The sequence below is a fragment of the Bufo gargarizans genome, chromosome 7, assembly GCF_014858855.1.
Source record: "Bufo gargarizans isolate SCDJY-AF-19 chromosome 7, ASM1485885v1, whole genome shotgun sequence".
NCBI lineage: Eukaryota > Metazoa > Chordata > Amphibia > Anura > Bufonidae > Bufo > Bufo gargarizans.
In genome coordinates, this window is record NC_058086.1 from 177,213,436 (window position 1) to 177,241,335 (window position 27,900).

Below are 27,900 nucleotides of genomic sequence, written 5' to 3' on the forward strand. Positions count from 1 at the left end.
CGCAGCCATACTGGAAGGAAGCTACACTGGATAGTGGGACATAGATGAATTCAACCTTACTTTCCAAGTCAAATTTAACTTTTCTCTTATAACTTTGTTGCTTCATCGGGTCATCCAGCTGTCCACTATTGAACAAAACGATGCAGATACTGGTAGATTTGTACTACAAATTTGGAAAGGTATAAATGCTGCTTAACAAGAAGTGCACAGCATTATTGGCATTCTTATATATAAGACTGTTCTACTAGATGATTCTGTTACGTCCAGCTACCACCTGGAACCCCTAAAGCAACTTAACTTTGTTTTGTTTCCTTTTTTTAACGGACAATTAATCACATGTAGGCATGCCAAATGAGAACTATCGATTGCCCTTTTCCAGACTACTGGCATTCAGGCAGCAGACAGACAAATGCCCTGAGCAAGAGGAAACATCTCTTTGCTACTGCCTACTGTAGCTTTTAATTGTTTGCTACTAATGGACATGGTATTTAGCAGTTTACGTCTGGCAAATCAGTTTTGCTATCATTATCATTACCTTAACTCCAAGGTCCTTCATCAGCTCGATTTCAAAACTGACAACATCATATGGCAATCGGAACTGAGGGATTTCGGATGCACTGTGAAAACACGTTTTCATTAACTCTTGTAAGTATCATTGCATAGGTGTACGATGATTGCGTGGAACAAAAAAATAAAAATAAACACTAGTGGATCAGATTCAAGTAGATTTCCACATTTAAGATACTAATAACCTATTCTAGGGTTTAGGTTATGATTGGAGATCCAACATCTGACACTCCCACCAATCAGCTGTGTTTGGCGACCACCGACTCCATTAACAGTGGATGGAACGTGAAGCAAAAGACTCAGAGCTGTTTGATGGGGGTTCCAGATGTCAGAAAACCTATTAAAGCTCATGTTTATTGTGGTTGCTCAATATATACAGGTCCCTGGAATAAATAATAATAATATAGGTAGTAAGCTGTATGCTGACAATTATAGGCCCCTCTTTTTAGACAGTTCGGTTTAGTCCTGTTATTCTCTAAATCCATACTAAGTGGTATCTATTCTAATGGTTTAGCTTACCTTAACCCTCCAGAAAAACTCTTCTTCTCAAACACTGTAATATCTGAATATCCAAGTCGGGCCAGGAAAGAAGCACAACTGATGCTTGATGGTCCTGCACCAATAAGAGCTATCTTAGCTTTGAAGGAGGTTGGCCTTTCCTCCACAGGGGGGAGCGTTGGATTCCTTATTTGCGGGATATTCATAGCTTTAAAAATCTGCAAACAATTCAAATAAATTTACAGCTTATCATTTATAAGCTACCTATAATATAGTTAACATTGTCTATCCAGCCCAAGCAGCCATAATGTTATAATTAAAGGGGTTGTGTAGCAATATATATTAATGACTTATCCTCAGGATAGGTCATCAATGTCAGATCGGTGGGGGTTTGACACCCAGCACCCACGCCAATCAGCTGTTTGAAGAGGAGATGTTGCTCCATGCCAGCACTACTTCCACTTCATTACACTGCCCGTCATCTCCTAAGTTTCGGTGGTGCAGTGTAATTACAAGTAGTTGCTCCTCTCACTTGAATGGAGCGAGAAGTTCAAATGACACTACACCACAGGAGATGATGCATAGGGTAATGAACAGGAAGCAGCGCTCGCATGGAGCGCCTCCTTCTCTTCAAAAAGCTGATCGGCAGGGGTGACTGGTGTCGGACCACCACCGATCTGATATTGATGACTTATCCTGAGGATAGGTCATTGCTATGTATTGCTACACAACCCCTTTAGTCCTAAAATTCCACCAGATTTTTTCAACAAATTCAGTTTTTAAAGAAATCATATATATTGTGTGAATCATTTTGATTTGAGATAGAGAAAGTCCCAAATCAAATTGTCTCCTTGATTTGGTTGAATTGGAAACCAAATTGAATTTGAAGAAATTTCTAGATTTTCAGGGAAACGCACGAATGAAATTTACTGGATTGTCTCATAATATCATATAGGTAGATTCCACACACAAGGACTTCTATGAGTCAAAATAGAAACGTGCAGCTCTGGCTGCCCACCCATGTATAACATGGACTTTCATTCATTTTCATTCATTTCATGTCTTTGGCATGGCTTTTTTCCTTTGTCATGTCCGGAGGTTTGTTAAAAAGTCAGAGCCACTTCCAAAAGGTGGCACTAGCGAGAAGATTGGACCATTTTGCATAAACTTTTTCCACGGAGTATTGCCAATAAGTCTTCATACCATGGAGCATTTCCAGTAAGTCTCCATACACAATGGGTCTCTTTAAGGAGAGCCAGTACCCCACCCAAGAAAAACGCTTTTCAGATAAGGATCTCTACAGCCCCCATTGTATAAAACCCTATGTAGTTAGCTCCCTCTAGTGATGGCTGTATGCATCTAAACATGTTACAATGTTACTGTGCAAAAAGTGACTTTGAAACGTATGTGCCAGTTTCTCTTCTGGCAAACAGATGTGATCAATTCTGCTGTTTTGCTATGGAGTCCTACACAATCAGAATATATTCCTAATTTCATTATGAATAATTCATGAATGGTCTAAATTTCATTGACATAAGTGTACTTTATAAAGAATATCTGTCAATAGGGAATTCACTGTATATCCAGTAACAATGGATACATTGTTTTACTGAAAAAAAGGACTTTTAATCCATATTCAAAGCAGTTAAGTGCACTGAGGGTAGGCCCATGTCACTCTGTGCACCCTTGCTCCTCCTGCTTCATCTACAGCCAGCCTTTCCCTTTTTTTCTTAATTGACAGGGTAAGGTGAGATGACCATGCAGGGAGGTGACCATGTCACTCAAGAAGTAGAGGGAGGGAATTGCAGAGAAAGAAGGAGAGGCTTGAGTCTCAGTACACAACTGCTGATTGCATATTGGTTATGTGTAAATTTGGGACCCTAAACACCATCCACACAATGACATACTAATGGATCCAAACAAGGCGACAGATTGCCGTTACTAATAATCCAGATGAATGAAGATACGTGTGAATCATAAGGGTCATAGTAGAAAATCTAAATTCTCAAGCTTTAGATAAAGCAGTAAATTTGCAAAAAATATGCATAAAAATAGGCTACAGGTATGTCTCATGGATAAATCAATGAAGGAACCTCTATTTGCTTATTTATGGCTTTTGCAGTCTCAGTGGAGAGTTGGGCATATTTGCACACAACCCTCTCCATGCAAGTCCATGGAAGCTGTGTAAATAGGTGAGTGCTGTTTGCTTGGATATTTTGCCAGCACTCCTAACTCTTCTTTGAACCCCATGGTGACTGTGACAGATATGACTCAATAAACGGAAGCCATGTGACCCCTGTTTTTACCATTTGTGCACATAAAAGGCATTGATAGCATTCCTATGGATATTCAATTTTTCCCTTTTGTTTCCTGTTATATCAGGCATGAAATGTGTGGATTAAAGTAACATTCCCGAATGCACCAATATTATTAAGAGATCCTAAGTAGTATTGAGCGAAGTCGCTTCGTTCAAAACTTTGTTTGAATCCTGTACAGAGACTCATCTCCATACAGCATTCCAATGTATGGGCTTTGCGGAGGTAAAATTCGTTATGGCTGTTACCTGGGTGCCAAAACCGACTTTGGATACCAGTTTTAACATGGTTTTCAAGTTGAATAATCAAAGTCAGAAGTTATTCAACAAAGTCTCGTGAGACTTGGGACATAACGACTTTCACCCCCGTGAAGTCCATACACTTGAATGCTATATGGAAACGGGGCTCCGTACAGCATTCAAATGAAGGGTTTCAAGAAGCGACTTTGGATCTGTGATCCAAAGTGTGCTTCACTCAACAACTAATCCTAAGAATTAAAGGGAGTCTTTCACCTAATTTGAGCGTTTTAGACCGTTAACTAAAGACATCCAACTAAAGACAGCCGGCCGGCGCATGCGCAATATGAAAAGCTGTTCCTCTGCCCATAATGGGCAGAGCAGTGCGCAGGTGCGGGCCAGTTCCCAACCTGACTTCTTCTCTTGCCGTTCAAGACGTCCGCCGGCTGGAGGCAGAGGAGGAGGTAATAATAGGACAGAAGGGCGGACCAGAGGGCTGAAAAAGGCGTGTTTTTCTGGGCACATCGCCCAGTAATGCTGCCCCTGGGCACCTTCAGAAGCTCATTTGCATATGTTTAAAAAGTGTTATTTTCATGATCTGGACGAGGGACACAGATGAGAAAGGTATGATTGTAATGAGGGTCAAAGAGTCTAAGACTTGATCTGAGCAGTCTAAAACGCTCAGATTAGTTGAAAGACTCCCTTTATCTTATCACAACCACAATCACAATGTATCAGAATGTATAAATAAAATAGTAAGAAAAATCCAATCTTACACGTCTTTCTGATTATGTCTCTGCCTCCGCTGGTTATCTAATTATCATGATCGCAGTCTAGTTGACTATTTCACACTCAAGCACTGTGAGTGTGCCATCACAGTCATTTAAAGGCAAATAACCTCTGAGCCTTGCCTTCTAGGAATACGTCCAAAGTAATTTGTTTCCAGTCATTTGCTTAGAACGGCAAAGTTTAAAAGGGAAAAGTGACTATAATGGAGCATACACACTAAGGAGGTGAAACTAATGGAAATTCTATATAATGAATAAACAAGAGTCCAAACGCTTTGTACAGAAATTATTAAATGTATCCTTCTATAATTGATATGAAAATGTGCATATACAATTAATCATTAACAAGAACATGATGTAAGCAAATTAATTGTTAAGCCAGGAACAATCTTTTGTAGGACTAGCTCAAATGAAAGTAATGATACCTTTCACTTAGTGATCTGTGTTAATCTGGAAAAAAAGTATTCTTAATCCATATGCAAATGAGCAGTTAGGTGCACCGAGGGTGGGCCCAAGTCACTGTTTGTGCACCTTTCTCCTCCTGCTTTCTCAGCCCCTCCCTCACCTTCTTGAATTACATAATCATCTTGCCTGACTATTATTGAAGAAGGAGAGTGAGGGGCTGACAGAGGAAGCAGGAGGAGCAGGGTGCCCACCCTCGGTGCACAGCAAAAAAAAAGCAGCCATATAATGGTCAATTTTAAAAACATAATCCCAAGTCACCGGTTTTTTTTTTGCCCACATCATGGCTTTGTCGCTGTGTGTGGCATCACCCTTTACAGGATTCTCTTGATGAAGCGCCACCCACAATTAAAGGGGTTTTCCAAGATTTTTTTGAAAAAGTTAACAGAGAGTAGAGCGCTGTATGAAATAAAATAAAAAAAACATACTCACTTTTTAAAATGCTGACTCTCTCATCTCGCTTCTTCGGTCCCCACCACTCCGATGTCCGCAGGGTCTGCAGTGCTCTCATTCACTGGTCTCAGCAGTCACATGTTCATGAAGGGCACATGACTATTGAAGAAAGTGATTGGCTGCAGATATCATGTGATGAATGGTCTGTGACTGCTGCTGGTGCAGTAAGGATCAGAATGTGAGCGGGAATTTTTTTTCTTTACTTCGTACAGCCTCTTGCTCTCAAGCAATTATAATTTTTTTTTTAAATCTTGGAAAACTCCATTTAAATACAGGAGCTACTTAGAATTGTGGGTGGTGCTTCATCAAGAGAATCCTGTAATCATGACAAGGCCACTTCAAGTTGGAGATCTTTGCATGGAGGAAATGAAATCATTTCTATAGTTGCCCTGTATATCTAAAATTCCAAAATGTATTTGTCGACAGGAACGCCACATGAATGTTCCAAGGATCCACTCTCAATAACGGTCTTTCTGGAGCTCTGTGAAAGGTTGCACTTGGAGGATGTGTCCTTTTTTTATAAAATAGGTGAATTGTAACTTATTGAAGCATATTATTTATCCATTTGTTTGGTCTAGACCAGGGATCAGCAACCTTTGGCACTTCAGCTGTTGTGAAACTACAGTTCCCAGCATGCTCCATTCATTTCTATGAGAGTTCTTAGAAGAGCAGAGCAAGTATGGATGCTGGGAGTTGTAGTTTCACAACAGCTGGAGTGCCGGAGGTTGCCTACCCCTGGTCTATACTATATTTTATTTCGTGACTATTCATTGGTTACTTTTGGTTTAGCAGCTGCACCAGACATAAACGGCATTTCCTGCCACACATCCTCTCTACATGTGAATCACACATACAAACATACGTGTTCACATGCATGCTTAATTTCATCAAGTAAAGAATGATCGCATGCCTGCCGCTAGATCTTTACATTTTAATCTAAGCATACGTTTCAAATATCACGGTGTCATGGTTTTGCAATATTTATCCCTTGTCGCACATTCAGTATTAATCATAGTGTCAGCACAAAGCTTTGTAATAGATTTCTAATGATTTTAAAGAAAAATGGCAGATATTTAGCACAATATATCAAGGTATAATTTATGTCTATTAATCATCGTGACAAGACTAAAAGGAAACACAGATCACGCTTTAATGGCTATTGCTTGCATTTAGTTTCTAAAATGTAACATCGTGCCTAGGTATCTATCATTGTATCCGAGGAAGTAAAGGAAAAGAGAAAAAGCTTAAGTCGTGTCCGCTAGGTGATCCATCTTCAGGTGCTTAAAATATAAACATGTGCAGCTTCTACTGCCAAAAAAAGGCTTTACACATATAATGCTTTAGTCCGACACCCAAGTATAAAAAATAGGCAAATTTACGGCAATATATAAAAAGGCAATAATATAAAAGCAAGACTCAAAAACTGATAACGTATTCTCTTGACAATTGTATAGAACTAAAGCTGCTTATACCCTTCGTATGGCTGTCGGCTCAGTTGAGCATGCGTTTTCAATGGGCAGAGGAGACTAAAGACTTAGGGTGGGTTCACAACACGTTTTATGCCTCCGTTTGACGTATACTTTACAAAAAAAAATATACAAAAATGCAGCACACCACGTTCTTGTATCCTGAACAGTTCGGTAAAAAAAAGATACTTTTTTTTTTTTTTTTACAGTGGAACTCTATGGTGAACGGATGCCACTGTATGGCATCAGTTTGGGGCACCCGTTTAACCTATATGTTTTTTGTATATGTTAAAAGGATGGGAAAAACATGATGTGAACCCACCCTAATTTACATGCACAGACTGAGTAGGGAATTTTTGGGAAGGGACTGTTCCTTCCTGATAATTGGAAATAGAAAACTCAGCGGCTCAACCTCTCACTGTAAATGGAAAAGGTGCTCACCTAAATGGCCCACCCTTAGGCCCAAAGGGAAAACGTAAATAGCAAAAGAAAAGGGGCACACTCAGATGGGCGTACTTGAATAGACAATGATATACAATTTATTAAAACCTAAAAACATATCCCTAAAAACGGACATACATAAAATACAGACCCTATAAGGAAATATAGCCTATATATATGCATAAATATCATGAGTCCCGTGTGCCAGTGCACCAGTCCAAGGGTGGTTCCTATAGCAACAATGCCAGCTGTATATAACTGAAGTAAGGCCCGTGCTGATGAATAGGAGAGATGGCACATATATCACCTATGCCGGCTATGTAGCACAAAAAATGCAGCACGTGCACCAGTGTACCGCAATACGGAGATGGTACAATAGGCACCTAAACCAGCTGTATATCACTAAATGTGCAACACATGCACAACTGTATTGCAATGTTAATGGCTGTATAGCGCTTGATGCCAATCACAATAACTTCTGGTCGTTCCCAATTGATGTCCTGCTGATATTAATGTATAGCTGCCTCAAGTAGTATTCCAGTAACAGAATGTTATACCCAATCCTCGGGATAGGATATAACTGTTAGACTAGTGAGAGTCTGATTGCTTGGATCCCCTAGATCAGTGTTCCTCAACTCCAGTCCTCAGGGCCCACATCTTGGTCATGATTTGAGAATATCCCACCGAATGAATACCTGTGGTAAGTCCTGATGCACTGACACTATATATCACCTGCTCAATACTAAGGAAATCCTGAAACCATGACCGGCAGGTGGGCCCTGAGGACTGGAGTTGAGGAACCCTGCCCTAGATCACAAGAGACTGTTGGAGATAGCCTAGTACAGCACTTAGCTATCTTTGGCAATCCCATAGAGTTTGAGCAGAGTGTGCATGCTCAACCAGCGATCCAATAAACAGGGGGTCTAGGACACCCATTCTGGTCATCGGTGAGTGTATCAACAATCTAGCAGGTTTCTCTGATCCAGTAGGTCAAAATACATATACAATACCTACACGAAGATCTAATCTCGTTATAAGGAAGCTTTAAGGTTATCAGTTAGAAACTGAACCTACATTGCTAAATATGAAAGTCCAGTTCTGGTGATTGCTGATAGGAAATACCATTTAAATGCAGGAGAAGATACACCACAGTAAGCAGTTCAGGTACGTTAATAAGCTAAATACTGTAAATATTAGGGGCAATCTATTTTAAATAACAGGGACTAATACATGTTACATTTAATCATCAGATTTTTTACATTTTGTGCAATGTGAGCCCTGGCTGTATGTAATGCAATAAGATTTTACAGCTTGATGCTTCATGAACAGCTGAGGAAAAATCAATGTGCATGAAATGCCTTCATGACACTGGTAAAAATGAGAAAGAGGGAAAGAGAGCAAAATTCCATACCAGTAAAAATCTTTCTCTTGCTATAGATTAAATCCAAAATAATAAGTGTATATATATATATATATATATATATATATATATATATATATGTAGTGACACAGTGAAGGGTCTGCTGGTTGATGGGAGGTATTTTCCTCCCAGCATATGCTGCAGAGACTGATTACCTGATTACAGCAAGGTGAGGTCAAGCACCGGGACGGATTTCACTTGCTGGTCCAGGCTTTGTGGACACCCAACTGTCATTGAAGGCATCTAAAGTGTGGGATACAGCTGTCTGTGTTAAGGTATGAGGCTTGTGTCTGAATGAATGCTTGCAACCGCTTTGGGGAAGATAGGACAACTAAAACCTGGACTTAAACTTTGGCGGTGACCTGTTGACAAAGTGTGAACACACGACTGGACTGGGAATCTGCAGCATGGTGTGAATGAACACCAGGACTTTCAACTAAGGTGAAGTTGTTTGCCGAGACGTTAAACCTGCTTGTGTGAATAAAACACTGCAGTTTGAGCAAGAACTTTTTTTGGTGTCTCTGTACTGCATCCACTCCCCCTTCCTACCAGAGCGAATCTCCACTATATATATATATATATATTGTGGGGATTCTCTCTAGTAGTTAAGATAAGCGGGCACAGTACAGAGGCAAAATACAAGTTCGTAATTCAACCTTCATTGTTTATTCACACATCATGCCAAAAACAGAACGCCAGTGTTGCTGTTACTTCACACCCAATGGCAAATTAATATAACAAAAGTCACCTTGGTGGCAGTTCTGCCTTAGAAAGTTCCAATACAGGCTTTAGACGGCCTGTTCCCCTGACACACGGGTCTCCGCTCTCCAGCCCACCACAGGCCACAGATCCCAGCACACAGCCCTCAGATCCCAGCACATAGACCTCCCGAGCTCCACTGTCAGACGGAGGTAATCCTCTCCACCTGGCAGTGCTGGCTGTTTTTTATGCCTGGCAAAACCCTGCCTGGAACATGGGGAGTAGTCACCCACCCAGCACTTTGACTACTCCCAGTAAGAGCCGTCCCGGATCAGTTATTACAGCCATGCTAAGTACCATGGTATGAAACAGCAACTGCTGCTGACACATAAAAAGCGGCTCTTACTCCACCGAGGCCAAGAACCTCGGTGACACGTACCTATCATCCACGATGATTCCTTGTACCTTCTTACAATATATATAAAATCTGTGGATCTCAGGGGACCTATGAGGTGTGAGGTCCCATTCATTTGGTCTGTATGGCTATGTGGTATTGTTTATTTTTTTTCCTTGATCTACTGTACTGGCAACAGGGATTTTGTGTATGAATGTTAATTTTGAGATACTTATCTTATATATTACATAAGCCTGTCATGAACTGTTAATTGTGCATATACTCTTTTTACTGCTACTGTATGTATTGTATTATAGTTGTAATATTGTCATCATCTATTTTGGACAACTGTTTACTGTTTATATGATCAGTCTGTAACGCTTAAATGATAATTTTTACAATCTAATTATATATTATTTGCTTCTGTTCTTAATTATGTGTTGATTCAGTATTAAATAAAGTTTCATATTTACTATATTGATAAACCATGTGGTAGAATGTATTTTTCTTTTATCTGAAATTTTTTTCTTTTAGCAAAATCATTAGTCTTGTAGCAAATAAATTAGTATTTTATCAAATAAATCAGTCTTTTTCCAAATGAATTAGTCTGCTCCAGTATTACAATCCCTGATCACTATGACAAACGATGTTGAGCAGGTAACCCACACCTGTTCGCAAACGTTGACATATGGCGATCCCTTCAGTATAGCTAGTTCAGTGCCGGACATGTAAGGGCATAATAGAACAGTAAATGCTGAATGCCACTTGCCCTTCCAGAAAGTTGGTGGCGGTAGCATTCAACTTAGCGTCATTGTTATCAAATTCTATGCCACTGTGTAGTGCAGCGGAATTTTAACCCTTTTGGATCCCTCCATGAGGTCTGGGATCCCTCCCCATGCTATGAACCAACAGGTATGTCGCTTTCAAAATGTATTAGGGTTAAAACCAGATGGATCAAACATGGCCACTGGATATTTTGCCATAAGGGACAGGAGCCTGAAAACTAGTTGTCATATAATATGATGACCAAAGAGGGTCGATCACAGGTTAGGGTAATGGCATTCAAAGGGTTACAAGTCCCCAAACGCCTTTACTGCCAGTCGCAGAAATTAGTGCCGGGTGCCTACTCTTTAAACACCAGACACCATGTGGCTAGGGCGCCATTTTTAAAGGCCTGGCCACCGACTTTAATATACGATTCACAGTGAGAGGCCTGGGTATACCTGATTTAATACGATTTAAAAATAGTTGAAGAAATTGTGTTCTAATCAAAAAAAAAATCAAACTTTGCTCATCTCTAATGGTAATATAAAGAAAAAAATGTTTACTCCAAAGTTTTTTTAATTAAAAAAACACAATAAAAAGAATATGCCGTAAGCATACTGATCTGCAGAATAGGTTTGTCCTGTTATATTTTGCACATGGTGAATGCTATTTTTTTTTTTCAATTTTATCGCACAAAGACTTTATTTTCTTGTTTTTCCATAAAAGCTATGGTAAATATAACAGTGCTGTTAAAAAGTACCACTTGTCCGGAAAAGAAACATGCCCTTATTCAGTTATGTGAACAGAAAACGAAAAAAAAAAATATTAAGGCGGGAAATAAAAATAAAAGTAGGCTGTGCCAGGAAAAGTACGGTATATACTATCTGAAAAGAAATCTCAGACATAGTAATATCTCAGTAACTTGTGGTTGCAGTTCTACTTGGCACTTTTTTTCTCATTGTATCTCAAGGGATTAACTGAAGTGAATAAGGTCACATTTGTGATATCGTCACTATTTAATTTTTTTTTTCATTGGGTCAGAGGACCATTTTATTAGCATTCAAGGGCAAGCACAGGTTCTTGACAGAAGGATTGCAACTTGTATTTGACAAAACTAATCATAAGTTACTATAGCGGGTATAGGTGAGAGTACAAGCAGCTGCAATTTTCATGTTTCTTGCTTGTGCTATTCCTCATAACCTGTTCAGCTCTATCCTATTATGAATTGAATTAAGCACTAGGGGATTACTAGAATAGAGCCTACACACCACAAAAAGCTAAAAATAAGCAGTTTTCTCTGAAGCAAAATACAACTTAGTACTCATGTTGCACATGCACACAGACATCACATTACATTGAGGTTCAGGTTTCTTATCTTTTTTGGAAAGAGAGGTAATTTGCACACATTTTCTCAGAGCAGCATTGTCTGGCCTATAAGATTCTTTAGTCCTGATTTATCGTGCTTCACTCCAGAATTCTGGCTTCAAAAATTTGCGAAATATGGCTTTTTTGACTTTTTGGGCTCAATTGTGCATTTTGTGTCTATTACACTAACTCCAGTTTTGAAGGGTATGAAAGTGGATATATAGTACCACAGATCTGTGGGTACTACTATTGTAAATGGTTTGTAGTGTAATGTAATGTTATGCTACACACCATGTTCACCAGCAGATGAGGTACAGGTGACAGTGACTAACCATTCCTCCTCTCTTTATTAGGCCTCTTTCACACGACCGTTTTTTTTTTCCGTTTTGCGGGCCGTTTTTTGCGGTCCGTATACGGTCCGTATACGGAACCATTCATTTCAATGGTTCCGCAAAAAAAACGGAATGTACTCCGTGTGCATTCCGTTTCCGTATTTCCGTTTTTCCGTTCCGTTTAAAGATAGAACATGTCCTATATTTGGCCGCAAATCACGTTCCGTGGCTCCATTAAAGTCTATGGGTCCGCAAAAAAACGGAATGCATACGGAAATGCATCCGTATGTCTTCCGTATCCGTTCCGTTTTTTGCGGAACCATCTATTGAAAATGTTATGCCCAGCCCAATTTTTTATATGAAATTACTGTATACTGTATTTGCCATACGGAAAAACGGAACGGAACAACGGAACGGAAACGGAACCACAACGGAAGCAAAAAACGGAACAACGGATCCGTGAAAAACGGACCGCAAAACACTGAAATGGACATACTGTCGTGTGAAAGAGGCCTAAGAGTGTGTTGGTACTACTTCTTGCAAAGGGAGGGGCATAACTAGTTACAGAGGATAGTCTGCAAAAAGAGGGAGCAGTAAGGGAGCATGTGATCCAGCTCCCACTTCTGTGGGCCATAAGGACCACAGAGTCAGCTCATCTAAGAGGACCACTACTTCAGAGAGAATGCAGGGTCCCAGGATACAGGAGATCTGGAAACTACAGTCTATTTGTGTCAGCAGAGTGATCAAGCAATCAAGCTATACAGAATCTGCTACAAAGTGAGGGGAAACACATTAAGACACCACCACTGCAGTTGAGGACAGACATAGCTTCCTCACCTCTCTATGTTTTATTACTTTTGACCATGAATCCCCATCTATCCCTTCGTTCAACTTGATGGACTTATATCTTTCTTCAATGGTATTAACTATGGAACTGTGTAAGCTGCCTTCTACTGTATTATAGGTGTAAATACTGAAGATTGTCTGAAATTAACCAAATATGTAAAGTCCTGAAGAAGAGATCAGTCTGGCTTAAAAACTAGTAGTTGTTTACATGTTAATACAGCCTTGAAAGCTTCAAGCATTGTTTTTTCATCTTCAATCCATAAGCAGCACCCTAAATTAGTCTGATCTCTTGGTTTGGATGCCTGTTACCATAGTAGATACATGTTTGTCAACAGAAACCAGGTTATGGTTGCCATTAGAGATAAGCGAAGTTTTCAAATTTACAATTCAGATGACTTGCCAAAGTTCTTCAAGAAATTTGATTCGTTCCGAATTAATTAATCATGATTTGCAATACATGTGGTATACCCAGGTCACTGTGCCCATTCATATGCATCCCAATTGTTGGCCCAATCTCACTGTGAAGGCTTGGAACCTAAACTGCAGGGACAGGGGAGGAGGAATGCAGGGAGAGGGTATCACCATGTGCATTACTTTCTAGTGCACCCACATTTATAGTTAATTTGTCCTGTAAGTACTGTGTCATCAGTTGTAATTTATCACTCTCTACATAACTGTGCAGGGCACTAAGATTCATAGATGACCCATTCTTTTAGCTGTAGAATTACTGTGCATCAGTAATAGGCTGGGTTCACACGGGCATCACGTTTTGGCTCAGGATGCGTCCCGGGTGCATTGCGGCAAACCCGCGTGAGTAGGTACGCAATTGCAGTCAGTTTTGACTGCAATTGTGTTTCGTTGTTCAGTTTTTATCGCAAGGGTGCAATACACTTTGCACGCGCGTAATAAAAAACTGACTGTGGTACCCAGACCCGAACTTCTTCACTAAAGTTCAGGTTTGGGTTCGGTGTTGTGTAGATGTAATTATTTTCCCTTATAACATATATATAAGGGAAAATAATAGCATTCTGAATACAGAATGCTTAGTATAAGGTCAATTGAGGGTTAAAATATAAATACAAATTAACTCACCCCCTCCAATTGATCGCCTAGCTGCTGGTCTCCTTCGTTCTTCAGGACCTGTCAAAGGACCTGTGGTGACTTAACTGAGCTCATCACATGGTCCAATCACATGGTCCATCACCACGGTGATGGACCATGTGATTGGACCATGGATGTGACGTCACCACAGGTCCTTTGGACGGCAGCTCATGATTAAAGAAGTAAGAAGACATCGGCAACTACGCGATCAAGTGGAGGAGCTGAGTTAATTTTTTTTACATTTTTTAACCCTCAATTGACCTTCTACTAAGTATTCTGTATTAAAGAATGCTATTATTTTCCCTTATAGCCATGTCATAAGGGAAAATAATACAGTGAATAGACTTTCATCTTAGCAACCATGAGTGAAAATCGCACCGCATCCTCACTTGCTTGCGGATGTTTGCGATTTTCACGCAGCCCCATTCCCTTCTATGGGGCCTGCGTTGCGTGAAAAACTCACAATATAGAGAATGCTGCGATTTTTACGCAGAAGTGATGCGTGAGAATCACTGCTTATCTGCACAGCCCCATAGAAGTGAATGGGTCCAGATTCAGTGCGGGTGCAATGGGTTCACCCTTACGCATTGCACCCGCGTGGAAATCTCGCCTGTGTGAACCCAGCCATACAGTATTACAGGTCAAGAAGAGCAACAGGTCTAATTTATCTTAACCGTACAGTGCCCCAAGATTCAAGTAGTGGTCCTATGACAGAGTGGGGACAGTGGTGACAGCAGCAGTAGCAGTCAGTGTCGCACTGGGGTACATAGGACCCACCAGTGTAACTGATTCTGGGGGCCCATCTTAGGGCTCCTGCACACAAAGTTATTTTTTTTAGGTGCCCGTACCATTTTCTTTTTTGTGGCCTGTATGTGAAATCATTCACTTCAATGGGGCCGCAAAAAACAGAAATGACGCCATGTTCATTCCGTGTCTGTATGTCCGAATGGCCGCTACGCAAAATTATAGAACATGTCCTATTATTGTCGGCATTGCAGACAAGGATAGGACTGTTCTATTAGAGGCCAGCTGTTCTGTTCCGCATAATGTGGAATGCACACACCCAGTATCCATGTTTTGCAGATCCGCAATTTGCAGACTCCAAAACATCCAACAATCGTGTTCATGAGCTCTTACAGTGATAACAGAAATATTAAAGATGAAGTATGATGGTAGACACTCACAGCATAATGCACAAACATGCATGTGGCAGAATTTAGGCTACTTTCACACTTGCAGTAGCAGGGTCCGACAGAATGTTTTGGCGGTGGAACAGCCTGTCACATCCGTGCTAACGCTAGCCCACCGTGCCGCTGGAAGTCCGCAGTATTTTTTTTCCGGCCGCCTCTCTGCATGTTTATATTATTATAGTGAATGGGGCCGGAGCGGACCTCCAGCGGCATGATGGGCTAGTGTAAGCACGGATCTGGCAGGCTGTTCTCCCATTGGAATAGCCTGCCGGACCCTGCTACCGCAAGTGTGAAAGTAGCCGGATCTATTGAAAGTCAATAGAGGACGGATCAGTTTTCTATTGTGTCAGAAAAAAACTGATCCGTCCCCATTGACTTGCATTGGGGATCATGCCGGATTGGTCTTGCTCCACATCCCAGGACGGAAAGCAAACTACAACATGCTGCGGTTTGCTCTCCGTTATGGGAACGCAACTAAACGGAACGGAATGCATTGGAGAGCATTCCATTATGTTTAGTTCAGTTTTGTCCCCATTGACAATGAATGGAGACAAAACTGAAGCTTTTTTTTTGGGGGGGGGGGGGTATTGAACCCCTATGACGGATCTCAATACCGGAAAACTAAAACGCTAGTGTGAAAGTAGCCTAAGACTGAATGGCGCAGCTGGTGAACAAGATGCACAGGGCATCCAATGTTCTACAATTAAAAACTTGCTAAAACACTGTGCATTGTGCTTGTCATGTCTCTCCCTATGCTCAGTACACAGTGAAAAGGCAACGACCGCTCGGAATAAGGTTTTTATAGGGCTTTGATATCACAGGGGATGGCTATTTGCTGATTGGCTGGCTGCACTGCATTATGGGTCTTATCACATTAGCGGGTTTCTTACTTTCACTTTGTAACACATGTTGCCACCATTTTAGGATTTGTCATCACGAAACGTGAGGAAATTTGGATTCATTGCGAATCAAATGCTTCCTGAAATTCGGATTGAAGCCAATTAGTTTCACTTTGATTCGCTTAACACTAGTTGCCGTATTTGCTGTATAAATATCTAGTAGGTTAAATAAGAGCTGCATCATTTGGAATGGATTAAAGAAAAGATGTGGAGTTAAGAAAGTAGAAATGCCTATGGAAATCTTAAGAACACAGTCTATGGCTGTTATTATGCCAACCCTGCATTCATTTACAATATTTTACAACAGTTATAAATTACTGCAGCATTCTTAGCATGTCATTATGTTTTTTAATTGGAGAAACAATTTTTTTCTCCAGCCAAACATCTTTTCAAATGTCAGTAGACTTGATTACAATTACATCGATATAACATGAAATTTGATATATTTCCATATGAAATCATTGCCCTTTTAATTATGTACAGACATCATATACACAGCATATTATAGAGCTCACGTTCATTTTATTTTATAACTACTTCAGTACTTTGGTATTTTCCCTTGTTAATGACCAGACTTAGCTGACAATTTCCTAGCACATGTGGGTTTTTAATTTAATTTGTAATGGCTATACTTTCTTTTGTGATACACAAGGCTTGATTTTTGAACCATTTGCACTATTTTAATTTTTGGTACCAAAAGTTATATTAAAATATGACCTTAAAGGGGTTTTCTAAGTGTTTTTTTTTTACCAAAGACCTACTCTCTTGATAAGTCATGAGAATGTGATTGGTTGAGGTCCAACACCCGGGAACCCCACCGATCAGCTCTCTTACCAAGCACACTGCTGTACACCGTATAGCGGTGCACACTCTCACACCCGGCAGTTCTTGTCACTGCCAGGCTGTTGTTTCCATAGTGAAGAAGGGAGCGCTCTCCGTTCCCTGCTTCACTGTTCTTCTGTTCTCTCCCCCTGCTGGCCACACATTGCGCTGCTGACTGTGGGAGGAGCGCTGAAGGCCCGGGAACCGGCTCCAGCACAGCCAACAGTGCGATGTGAGTGTGGTAGCACGTCATCAGGAAAAAAGGTATGTATGTTTTTTTTTATGAAGCTTCAGACTGGGGGCAGCAACTACTGTGAGGGGGCTGTGGGCATAAATAACTTGAGGGGGCACATATCTGGCATAACTACTGTGAGGGGGCACATATCTGGCCATAACCACTGTGAGGGGGGTCATATCTGGGCATATCTACTGCGAGAGGCACATAAAGTAGCATAACTACTGTGAAGAGGCACATAATTTGGTAGAACTACTGTGAGTGGGCACATAATCTGGCATAACTACTGTGAGGATTAATATAATTTGGCATAACTACTGAGAGGGGGCACATAATCTGACATAACTACTGTAAGGGGCACATATCTTGGCATATCTACTGTGAGGGCGCATATCTGGGCATACCTACTGCTAAGGGCACATATCTGGGCATATCTACCGTTAAGGGCACATATCTGGGCATATCTACTGTGAGGGGGCACATAATCTGGCATAACCACTGTTTGGGGCACATATCTGGGCATATCTACTGTGAGGGGCACATATGTGGGCATAACTACTGTGAGGGGGCACATAATCTGGCATAACTACTGTGAGGGGGCACATAATTTGACATAACTACTGTGAGTGGGCACATAATCTGGCATAACTACTGTGAGGATTAATATAATTTGGCATAACTACTGTGAGGGGGCACATAATCTGACATAACTACTGTAAGGGGCACATATCTTGGCATATCTACTGTGAGGGCGCATATCTGGGCATACCTACTGCTAAGGGCACATATCTGGGAATATCTACCGTTAAGGGCACATATCTGGGCATATCTACTGTGAGGGGGCACATAATCTGGCATAACCACTGTTAGGGGCACATATCTGGGCATATCTACTGTGAGGGGCACATATGTCGGCATAAATACTGTGAGGGGACACATAATCTGGCATAACTACTGTGAGGGGGCACATAATTTGACATAACTACTGTGAGGGGGCACATATCTGGGCATATCTACTGTGAGGGGCACATATATGGGCATATCTACTGTGAGGGGCACATAATCTGGGGACTGAGAGGCATAATGGGGGCTGGCTGAGAGGCATAATGGGGGCTAAGAGGCATAATGGGGGCTGAGAGGCATAATGGGGGCTGATGAGAGGCATAAGGGCTGATAATGGGGCTGATAAAAGGCATGGGGCTCTCATCTGAGGTCTGATTGGGGGTAATTTACATTGGTTTCTGAGCTGAGGTCTGATTTGAGGTATTATTGGGGTCTTATTTACATTGGGGTTCTGATTGGGGCTTTCAGCTGAGGTCTTATTAACATTGGGGGTGTGATTGGTGATCTGACCTGAGGTGTAGTGATTTTTTTTTTTCTTATTGTCCCCCTCTAAAACCTAGGTGCATCTTATAGGTCTCCTGAACTGCAGAGCGGTGCCCACTTCCAGCCCTGAGCCCAGCTGCCCTCTGCCCAGAGCACTGATCCTGAGCCGCTGGAGTCTTCAGAACTGTAAGTATTTACAGTAATTCACTGTAAGCTATATTATATATATTACTTGTTTTATGTGAGTAAGGTTGCTGGCTGGTTGGAAAAGGTGGGGGAATGGTAAAGAGAAATTCTGTACCAAGTCTTGGTGATGTGGGCGGTGCAATATGTGGGTGGGGCTGTGTGTGGGTGTGACTTGAGGGTGGGGGGGACACAGGGGCCCCATAATCCCCTATTGCCTGGGGGTCCCATGAGTTGTCAGTCTGCTTCTGGCTAATAGCGCTTACTATTTATCCTGGGCGCTGCTCCGTTTGCCCGCTGTGCCCCTGTTACACTTTCCAATCAGAAAGGAGAGTGTCATAGCCAGGGAGAGAAAAAAATAACTTTCCAGGCGGGAGAATTTAACATGGGCACATGCCCTACATAACGTGCTACTTATTTTATAATGTCTGGACCCATGGGTCCAGACATCTAGCATTGATGAATGACGTTTCAAACCCTTCGCTACCAGCGCAGTACATATACGCAGCTGGAGCAAATATGAGGCCTGCTTGCGTATGCAGCAGGCATCATGGCCGGCAGGTCTCCACTGTTTCAAACAGCAGAGAGCCGCGGCTAATGATCATGACTGGCAGTAATGCCGATTGAGGTAATTAAAGTCTTTAGATGCCGTGATCAAGTGTGATCACGTCATCTAAAGGGTGAAAAACCCAGAAGCGCGCACTTCTGACTAGCATACTCTGCGGCCAATGAGGATACCTGTAATTGATTTCAATTTGCTGGATCTCTCTGAAGAGACCCAGGGTATTAAAGCTGTAATTCTTATTTTGGCCAGCAGGTGGCAGGCAAACAGAAGAAATTAGCAATTTTTCCTCAAATCATGGGTCTAAACACCCAAGAGTGATCAGATTTTTTTTTTTTTATGGGTTTTGTATGCTCAAATACGAGATTCAAAACCATAAAAAAGTAAAATATACTGTATATATATATATATATATATATATGTATATAAAATATAAAAAATTAATCATTCCCCTTTTCATAGAATAAAAAAATAAATACATAAATAACAAAATATCTAAACCTCATGAGCATCACCAAACCTGAAAATGCCTGCACTATTAAAATATAAAAATACGACGAATAGTGTAACAGAAAAAAGGGTCAAAATGCACAATTTGCTATTTTTCCATTGCTTCTCTTACCCTCAAAAAATTTCATGTGATCAAAAAGTCACATATACTCCAAAATGGTATCACTATAAACTGCAGATTGTCCAGCAAAAAAATTTGCTCCCACACAGGTCAGTTAACATAACTGTAAAAATGTTATGGGGGTCAGAATATGGTTATTTTTACACTATTTAGACATAATACCTATATATATATATGGTATCATTGTAATTGTACTGACCCAGAGAATGAAGGGTACAATCCGTTTTGCCGTAAAGAGAATGCCATGGGAACAAAATCTGTAAAACAGTGGAGGAATTGCGTTTTTTTTTTTTTTTCAATTCCACCCCATTTAGAATTTTTTCCCCACTACATTGTATGCCATATTAAATGGTGGCATTAGAAAGTACAACTTGTCCCGCAAAACATAAGCCCTCATACAGCTATGTGAATGGAAAAATAAAAAAGTTATGGCTCAAGGAAGATAGGGAAGAAAAAAGAAAAAATTAAAAATTGATATTCTAAGGGTTAAAAAATTTAATTCAGCTGCTTCATGACAAATCACATTCTATTGTATGGAGCAGAAAATGGTGTTTGTGCCGCCAGTCGTCATTTAACCCCCCAGATGCGGCTCTCAATGCTGATCACGGCATCTGAGAGCCACATTTAGCCTATCAGGGGGTTAGTCAGGTGTTAAAACAAAAAAAATACCTCTGCCATTAGAATGGGGAGAGGATGTTGCGGCCATCTTGATTGAAGAAAATGCAACAATTATTTTGCGTGGTGATGTGTGAAGGCACCATGTCATCACGCTGGGTGGGCTGGTGAAGTCATAAAAAAAAACTTGATGCAAATAATTTGGCGAAAAGCCAGTCTTAATCATTGTGGGTCGCGATATATGGTGAATGAAGATCCAATATTGCCAATTTTGAACACATATTAGATCAATAATGTAATCATTTTAGTGGTATGTACAGTACATAGTAGGGGACATCTGCAAAACTTGGACGCTAGGTTTCTGGCCTCCAAAAGTTTCACATTTTTGAGCAAATGGCATTTTGTGACTCTTTATGTTTTGCACTATTGCACTACTCTGGTAACATAATAAAAAGGCTTAGCAGCCTAAATTATAACTGAAATCTTCACCAGTTTCTGGAGCATGGACAGCAGAGAATATAACAAATTTATAGAGGCGCAGGTTGACTTAAGACTGGTGTATTGGTGTACGAAACACTAGTCTTTAGTATATAAGCCCTACTGTCTGTATATATATATATATATATATATATATATTGAACAAAAATATAAACACAACACTTTCGGTTTTGCTCCCATTTTGAATGTGTGGCATATCAAGGTGCTGATTAGACAGCATGAATATTGCACAGGTGTGCCGTAGACTGCCCACAATAAAAGTCCACTCTGAAATGTGCCCATTTTTGCCTTACTGGGGGGGGGGGGGGGGCAGAAAACCAGTCAGTATCTGGTGTGGCCACCATTTGCCTCACGCAGTGCAACACATCTCCGTCGCATAGAGTTGATCAGGTTGTTGATTGTGGCCTGTGGAATGTTGGTCCACTCCTCTTCAATAGCTGTGCGAAGTTGCAGAATATTGGCAGGAACTGGAACACGCTGTGATATACGCCGATCCAGAGGATCCCAAACATGCTCAATGGGTGACATGTCCGGTGAGTATGCTGGCCATGCAAGAACTGGGGTGTTTTCAGCTTCCAGGAATTGTGTACAGATCTAATCAGCACCTTGATATGCCACACCTGTGAGGTGGGATGGATTATCTCGGCAAAGGAGAAGCGCTCACTAACACAGATTTAGACAAATTTGTGAACAATATTTGAGAGTAATGGGTCTTTTGTGTATGTAGAAAATGTTTTAGATCTTTGAGTTCAGCTCATGCAAAATGGGAGCAAAACCGAAAGTGTTGCATTTATATTTTTGTTCAGAGTACATATATATATATACAATTTTATTATTATTACCTCTTATTTTATAGCGTGCATGTGTTTGTATTTCATAATACAGGAGGAGATGTATAGGCAGATAGATCTGTCTAAGTTGATGAACATTCACTACAATAAGCACATACCTCAGTAGCAAATTGCTGTAGGCCCCCAATATTAATTGGACCTTCTTCCGTTGCATATAAATTGCAGCCACCTACACAAAGGTCTGATGTCGGACATACCATTCCACATGTCAAGCCAAGTGGGTTATCGGAAAGTATAGTCCTTGCAGCTCCATAGTAGTTCTGCAGACAGAATTAAGTCATCTTCATTAAAAACTCATTAACGATAACATGGACGTAAGACAGAGCTGCAAGCAATCATTTTTACAGGTTGTCATGATGGATCGCTTTGCTAACTGTATGACAGAGATGTATTTGGAATATACATTCAGTTTTATGTGCCGACGGTGACGACAAATGTGTGATCTATGGTTAATATATATCATAGGTATTTGTCTCATTATGTGTTATGCTATTAACATTCTGATATAGAGTTTATCATCTTAGTGATGGTGTCTATTTTGGAATATTAGGGTTTGTGTGGCCTACTTTGTAATTTTTGTTACATCAGTATTTTGGTGGTATTGTTTTCTCTTGAGCTATAAGGTCTCATACAGTTGGTAACAACGATAATCATGTCCATGTTCTCAATTTTCCACCATCTTTTTTCAGTATTATATCACACTGTGTATCACATTCAATATATCTTAATAAGAGCAAAAAGGGAAACCCAACAGACAAGTAATAGTCAACAAAGTTTCATGAAGTGTGTGAACTTTTCATTCAGCTATACTAAAATTTGGAGACTACCAAGTATGTATGTACATACAATTAGCAAATTTCATTTTCACATTATTGGATAGGGTGATCCATTTTGCAGTTTGCACCTCACCTGTTTTGTTCTGGAGGGAGGAACCTCATTTTTCCACCTTTTATCATGCATGTACATAAGACTACATTTTTATAATATTTTTCATAAGTGTAAATATTAAAGGGGCTATCCCATGATTAATGTAAAAATCAGATATCTTATAGTACATGACGGTCTCTTTCTAACAAACTGAGAACCAGCCCTGCACCTCACATGGGTCCAGAGATCTCCACATGCATTGCTCCAGTTGCTCTGCTAGATTTATTTCAAGCTGGCAGTTTAGCGGGTGTATCCTTTCTCAGAGGGTGTGTCTTTTTGGCTGAAGCTAGTGGCAGTTGAAGTATGGAACTGAGCATGGTATGTGTGTCAACCTCAGTGAGCTGGACAGAGAATTTTGAAAAAGGGCAAACAGTAGGTGGTGCTATACAGATAGAGTTCAGTGAGCAACTCAGTGACTATATAAAATGTTAATCACATGCAATTACAAAGGTATTCAGATCAAGGTGCTGGTTTGAAAAATGTAGAATATTTTTCATGGGACAACCCCTTTAAGCTGAGCTATACTGGAATATTTAAAGGTGTCAAAATTTGCGATGCCACCAGAGGTAGTATAAAGTTTCTGGGTAACAATGAAAACTCTATTGGAGTTGCACAACTTTTACACTTCATTGATGAAGATGTTATTCTCATACAGATCTAAGGCCCAGGTGAAATCCCAATTTATGCACTTTATGTAGTTACGCCACTGAAAGTCACATTGTAACTTCACCATTTTTTTAATCACTTAGGACAATAACAAGATGATTATCATTTAGAATATGCAAAATAATGATCTGTTTGCATATGTTATGTAACCTGTTCTTCAATGTGTCACCACTGAATAGAGCTCAATGATGGATATGTTATTTTTTATGACCTTTCCTTAAATAAAACCCAATATGGATATTCTTAGGTAGAAGGTTTTCATATATATTTTTTTAAATAGATTGAACAGATTGGTTTGTGCCTCAGCGGTGTAGTTGAAATCTATAGCAATTAGAAAATAAATAAAAAAAACTACAGCCTAAACTCTAGCCTATATACATTACACAGAATGTGACTTTGTTGTGTTTATTTGCACAGAAACTCAAAGTAAAATAATTTAAAGTCAAACTGGGAATCTTTCGTCCCACCAGAGAAATATGTTTTGAAGGCTTACCCTCCATCTATACAGAACATGTGCAAGTTGTTTGTGATTCAACCTTAGATAACCCTAAAAGTGATTGGCTCCAAACTAAGCCTTAAAGGGGGTGTCTCACTTCAGTAAGTTGCATTTATCATGAGGGGAAAGCCATGTAATCATGCAATGCAAGCCACTTACTAATGTATTGTTATTATCCATATTGCTTCATTTTTCCATCGCATTATACACTGCTCATTTCCATGGTTACAGGCCACCCTTCAATCCATCAGTGGTGGTCATGCTTGCACACTATAGTAAAAAGCATCGGCCTCTCTGGTGCCCGGGATCATGGGAGTGCACATAGGCTGGTGCTTTTTCCTATATTGTGCGAGCACAACCACAGCTGCTGGATTGAAGTTTGGTCTGTAACCATGGAAAGTGTATATTGTGATGGAAAAATGAATCCAGCCACTAAAGGAAGCAATATGGATAATAACAATACATTAGTAAGTGCCTTGTATTAACTTTCTCTACATGATCAATGCCGATTACTGAAGTGAGACAGACCCTTTAAATGAGGTTTTCTTCTGGTAGATCTCTAGGTCCCAGTCATAATAACGACCCATTATTGTGTTAGAACAATGGTCAACTGGATGATCCTCTGGTACTCTAGTGGGCCAGCCCAACGTGGAAGAAATTACAGTTTTCCTTATATTGTTCCAGAGAATAAAAAAATTACCGAAAGAAATGCAGAGCTAAACATTTTGTGAAAATTAGCCTCTGAGTTTTTAAATAAAGCAAACATGCAAAATTGAAAGCAATATTAGTGTTGGGCGCAAATTTTAATAGCGAATATAGCCAATTTGGGAATTTGCAAAGATTTGAAATATAGTGCTATATATTCGTATTTGCAAATATTCTATATTTATTTTTCATCTGAACCCTTGATCCCTCCCTGCTTCTTGCTTGTGGGCCAATGAGAAGGCTGCAATGTCTTTGTCTGAGCTTAGCAACATCCCTAGCAACCAATAGGAAAGTTGCCTGCCCCTTACTATATAGGAACCTCCCCAGCAGCCATTTTCTGCAGATTTTTGCAGTTCTGAGAGAGAGAGCAGTGTCATTGCTGTGCTCTGTGCTTTCCACTCATTACATTAGTTAGTTAGTTAGCTTATATATATATAATACAGATAGTTAGTGGGAGATAGTCAGTGTAGGTTAGTTAGTTATATAGTGTAGCTGATTCTGCTGTCCTTACATACATAGTGGTGCTGTGATGTCACAACAATACTTAGTGCACCAATCAGTAATATGTAGTCAGACCTGCTAAAATGTGAAGTTGCACGTATTGCCCCAAAATATGCGCATCATTAATTGCCGATTTGCACAATCGCGAATATATTGGAGCACTCTATCTGCATATAAAGCTACAGATGTCACATGGTTAGCACTCCTTTTTTTCTGAGATTTCTGAGTTTGGATATCTAATCTAAGCAAACACCTTCAATTGATTTTCAATGGCTTTTGTCTCAAGATAATGAAATGAGTTAAGAAATTTGAGTTAACAGCGGGAGTGCTAACCATGCTACATCTGTATTGTAATGTTCTGCCATGCCAGCCATTTTCTCCAATCTCAGGAAACTTCTAGCAGCTTGAAAAATGTAGAAAAAGTGACCCACGCCTGTATTGCACGCGCAATACGCACATATTACATTGCAGATTTTTGCAAATTTATGACGAATATTCACCCAAATATTTGCGAAATAGCGATAATTCAAATATTGCCCCTGCCGCTCATCACTAAAAGCTATGTATTCAAAAATCAACCTGTCCCAATGTAATAGTAATGTTCATAGAGATGACTCTGGTTTTATAGAACGTCCTCCCACAAACTTTATGATCTCATACTTGATTAATGCAGAATGGAATCAGATGCTTAACTGAGCCGCCAAGAGATTAACTCCAGGATTTTGGCCTTACTGACTCCCGGCTCATTAGCCTCTCACTAAAGGCTAATTTCTAATCAGTGCAAGTCACTCTTGCCTTTTAAGATAATATTTTCCTATACGAGTCAGTTGTCAAAAATGTTAATCTGCTTGATGATTAAATATCTTAACCCTTATGTGTAACTATGTGCTAGGAATTACCTTCTGCTTAATGACAACTGTATATAATGTAACCCTAATATCTACTAGTACTATATACTAAAACTAATTAAATTAAAATCTTAAACATAAAGGGGTAGCATTAAAAGGAGTGTCTGTAAACTCTCCTGGCATTCACTATGTAATAAAAAAGATATCCTTTTGACTCTGTGCCATTTCTATATTATTTCTTCAAGACATTATGAATGAATTGCCTTCAGTCTGCAATAAAGGTCCAGATGAGTGTTACCAGTTGGGGGTGTCCCAGCACCATCTGGTACAGGCACCACAGATTGAACAGTGTCAGACTGTGTCGGAACACACAACCAACTGGTAACACCCATCTGGAACTTCCCAGAGGAATAATTAAGGAATGAAACATAAGAATAGATGATCCAGAAATGTTATTACATGGGGATTGCAAGTAGTTACAAAAACAGATATTTCAGGAGAGGTGATAGATCCTCTTTAGAACAAGAAGACTGGTTATGATGTACGTCTCTAGAGAAAGAAAGGTCCCCCAAAAATATGGTTGCCAGTAAGGTCAATTGGTGGCTCCCCTTTGGGAAGAGAAGCCTGATGGTAGGTTTATATCACACCTCAGTTAAACAAATCCATCAGGCTGTTCTGGCAGAGATCACTGGAGATAACTGGATCTAGCCTAGCCGGATACTGCCATTCCCCAACCACTTATGCCAGGAATCCGGCACAATATAATCAATGGGATCTGGCGGTGAATGGTAATATTCCGCTTGGCCAGATCCGGTGAACTCCTGCTGGAACAGCCTGTTGGATCTGTTTAATGGATATGTTTCCTAACTTAGCCTAAAAGAGACATAATTTTAGAATTAACCCCCATATGGTCTCACAGTCATTGTCAGTAGGGTAAACACTACAGTGGGGAATGGAAACAAGGGAGAGAGTCTCCAGACTACTGGTTGAATATTCAGTGAATACCGAAACCAAAGCGATGTACCTCTTGATTAAGAAGTTATATATAAAGTTACCTTTCCTGGATTGGTTAAGCCTCCTGAATTATTTGGAGTCTTGTGTGAGATATGGCGAGACATTAAAGAGAGGGGACAGTGCTTCATTCAACCATATCACATGGACATTGTTTCTTGACCTCACTTGTCCCAAAACCTGTACCCTGCTTCAGATGGACGTAGCTGTATTTTCAGTTATTATCTGATTCAACTAGAAATTAGACAATGACAGCATACAGTATGTATACGTAGTGCTAATTAGTGCAGAGAATAAATCCAGCTAGACTAAACTTTGCACTAATTAACATGAATTTCTTATATTCAAAACCTTCTGGGCCCATGACAGAAAGGTCATACAAGACTCCCATCTCTTGAGCAATCAAGTGCGCTGCTTCAAAAGAATATAGCATATGTACTATTTATGTGTCCTATGACCTGTGAACATTTGTGAGGTGTAAAAGCAAATAATAATAAACATAATAATAATAATAATAATAATAAAAAATAATAATAACCGGCAAATAATAATAATAAATAATAACCAGCTAATAATAATAATAATAAATATAATAATAATAATAACCAGCAAATAATATATATATATATATATATATATAAATATATATATGCAGCAGGCTGAATCCAGCCTGCTTTTGTGGGAGGGGCGTAGGGGGCTTCTTAAGCTCAAGCCGCCCAGCCGTCCGGGTGCACGCCCTCTCTCGCTGACGCTGGTAGGAGGAGCTGCACCTTTCAATCGCATTTC

At 40.1% G+C, this 27,900-nt stretch overlaps 1 protein-coding gene across 1 annotated transcript in view; it reads right to left on the reverse strand.

Annotated features, from left to right (window-relative positions):
- DPYD (dihydropyrimidine dehydrogenase) overlaps positions 1 to 27,900 on the reverse strand; it is a 1,350,396-nt gene that overhangs the window by 867,378 nt on the left and 455,118 nt on the right. Inside the window, exons 5-7 of the mRNA XM_044302252.1 lie at positions 22,059 to 22,220; positions 1,087 to 1,283; positions 536 to 617 (exon numbers count right to left, since the gene is read on the reverse strand). Coding sequence (XP_044158187.1) covers positions 536 to 617; positions 1,087 to 1,283; positions 22,059 to 22,220 — 441 coding nt within the window. The remainder of the gene's footprint in view (positions 1 to 535; positions 618 to 1,086; positions 1,284 to 22,058; positions 22,221 to 27,900) is intronic.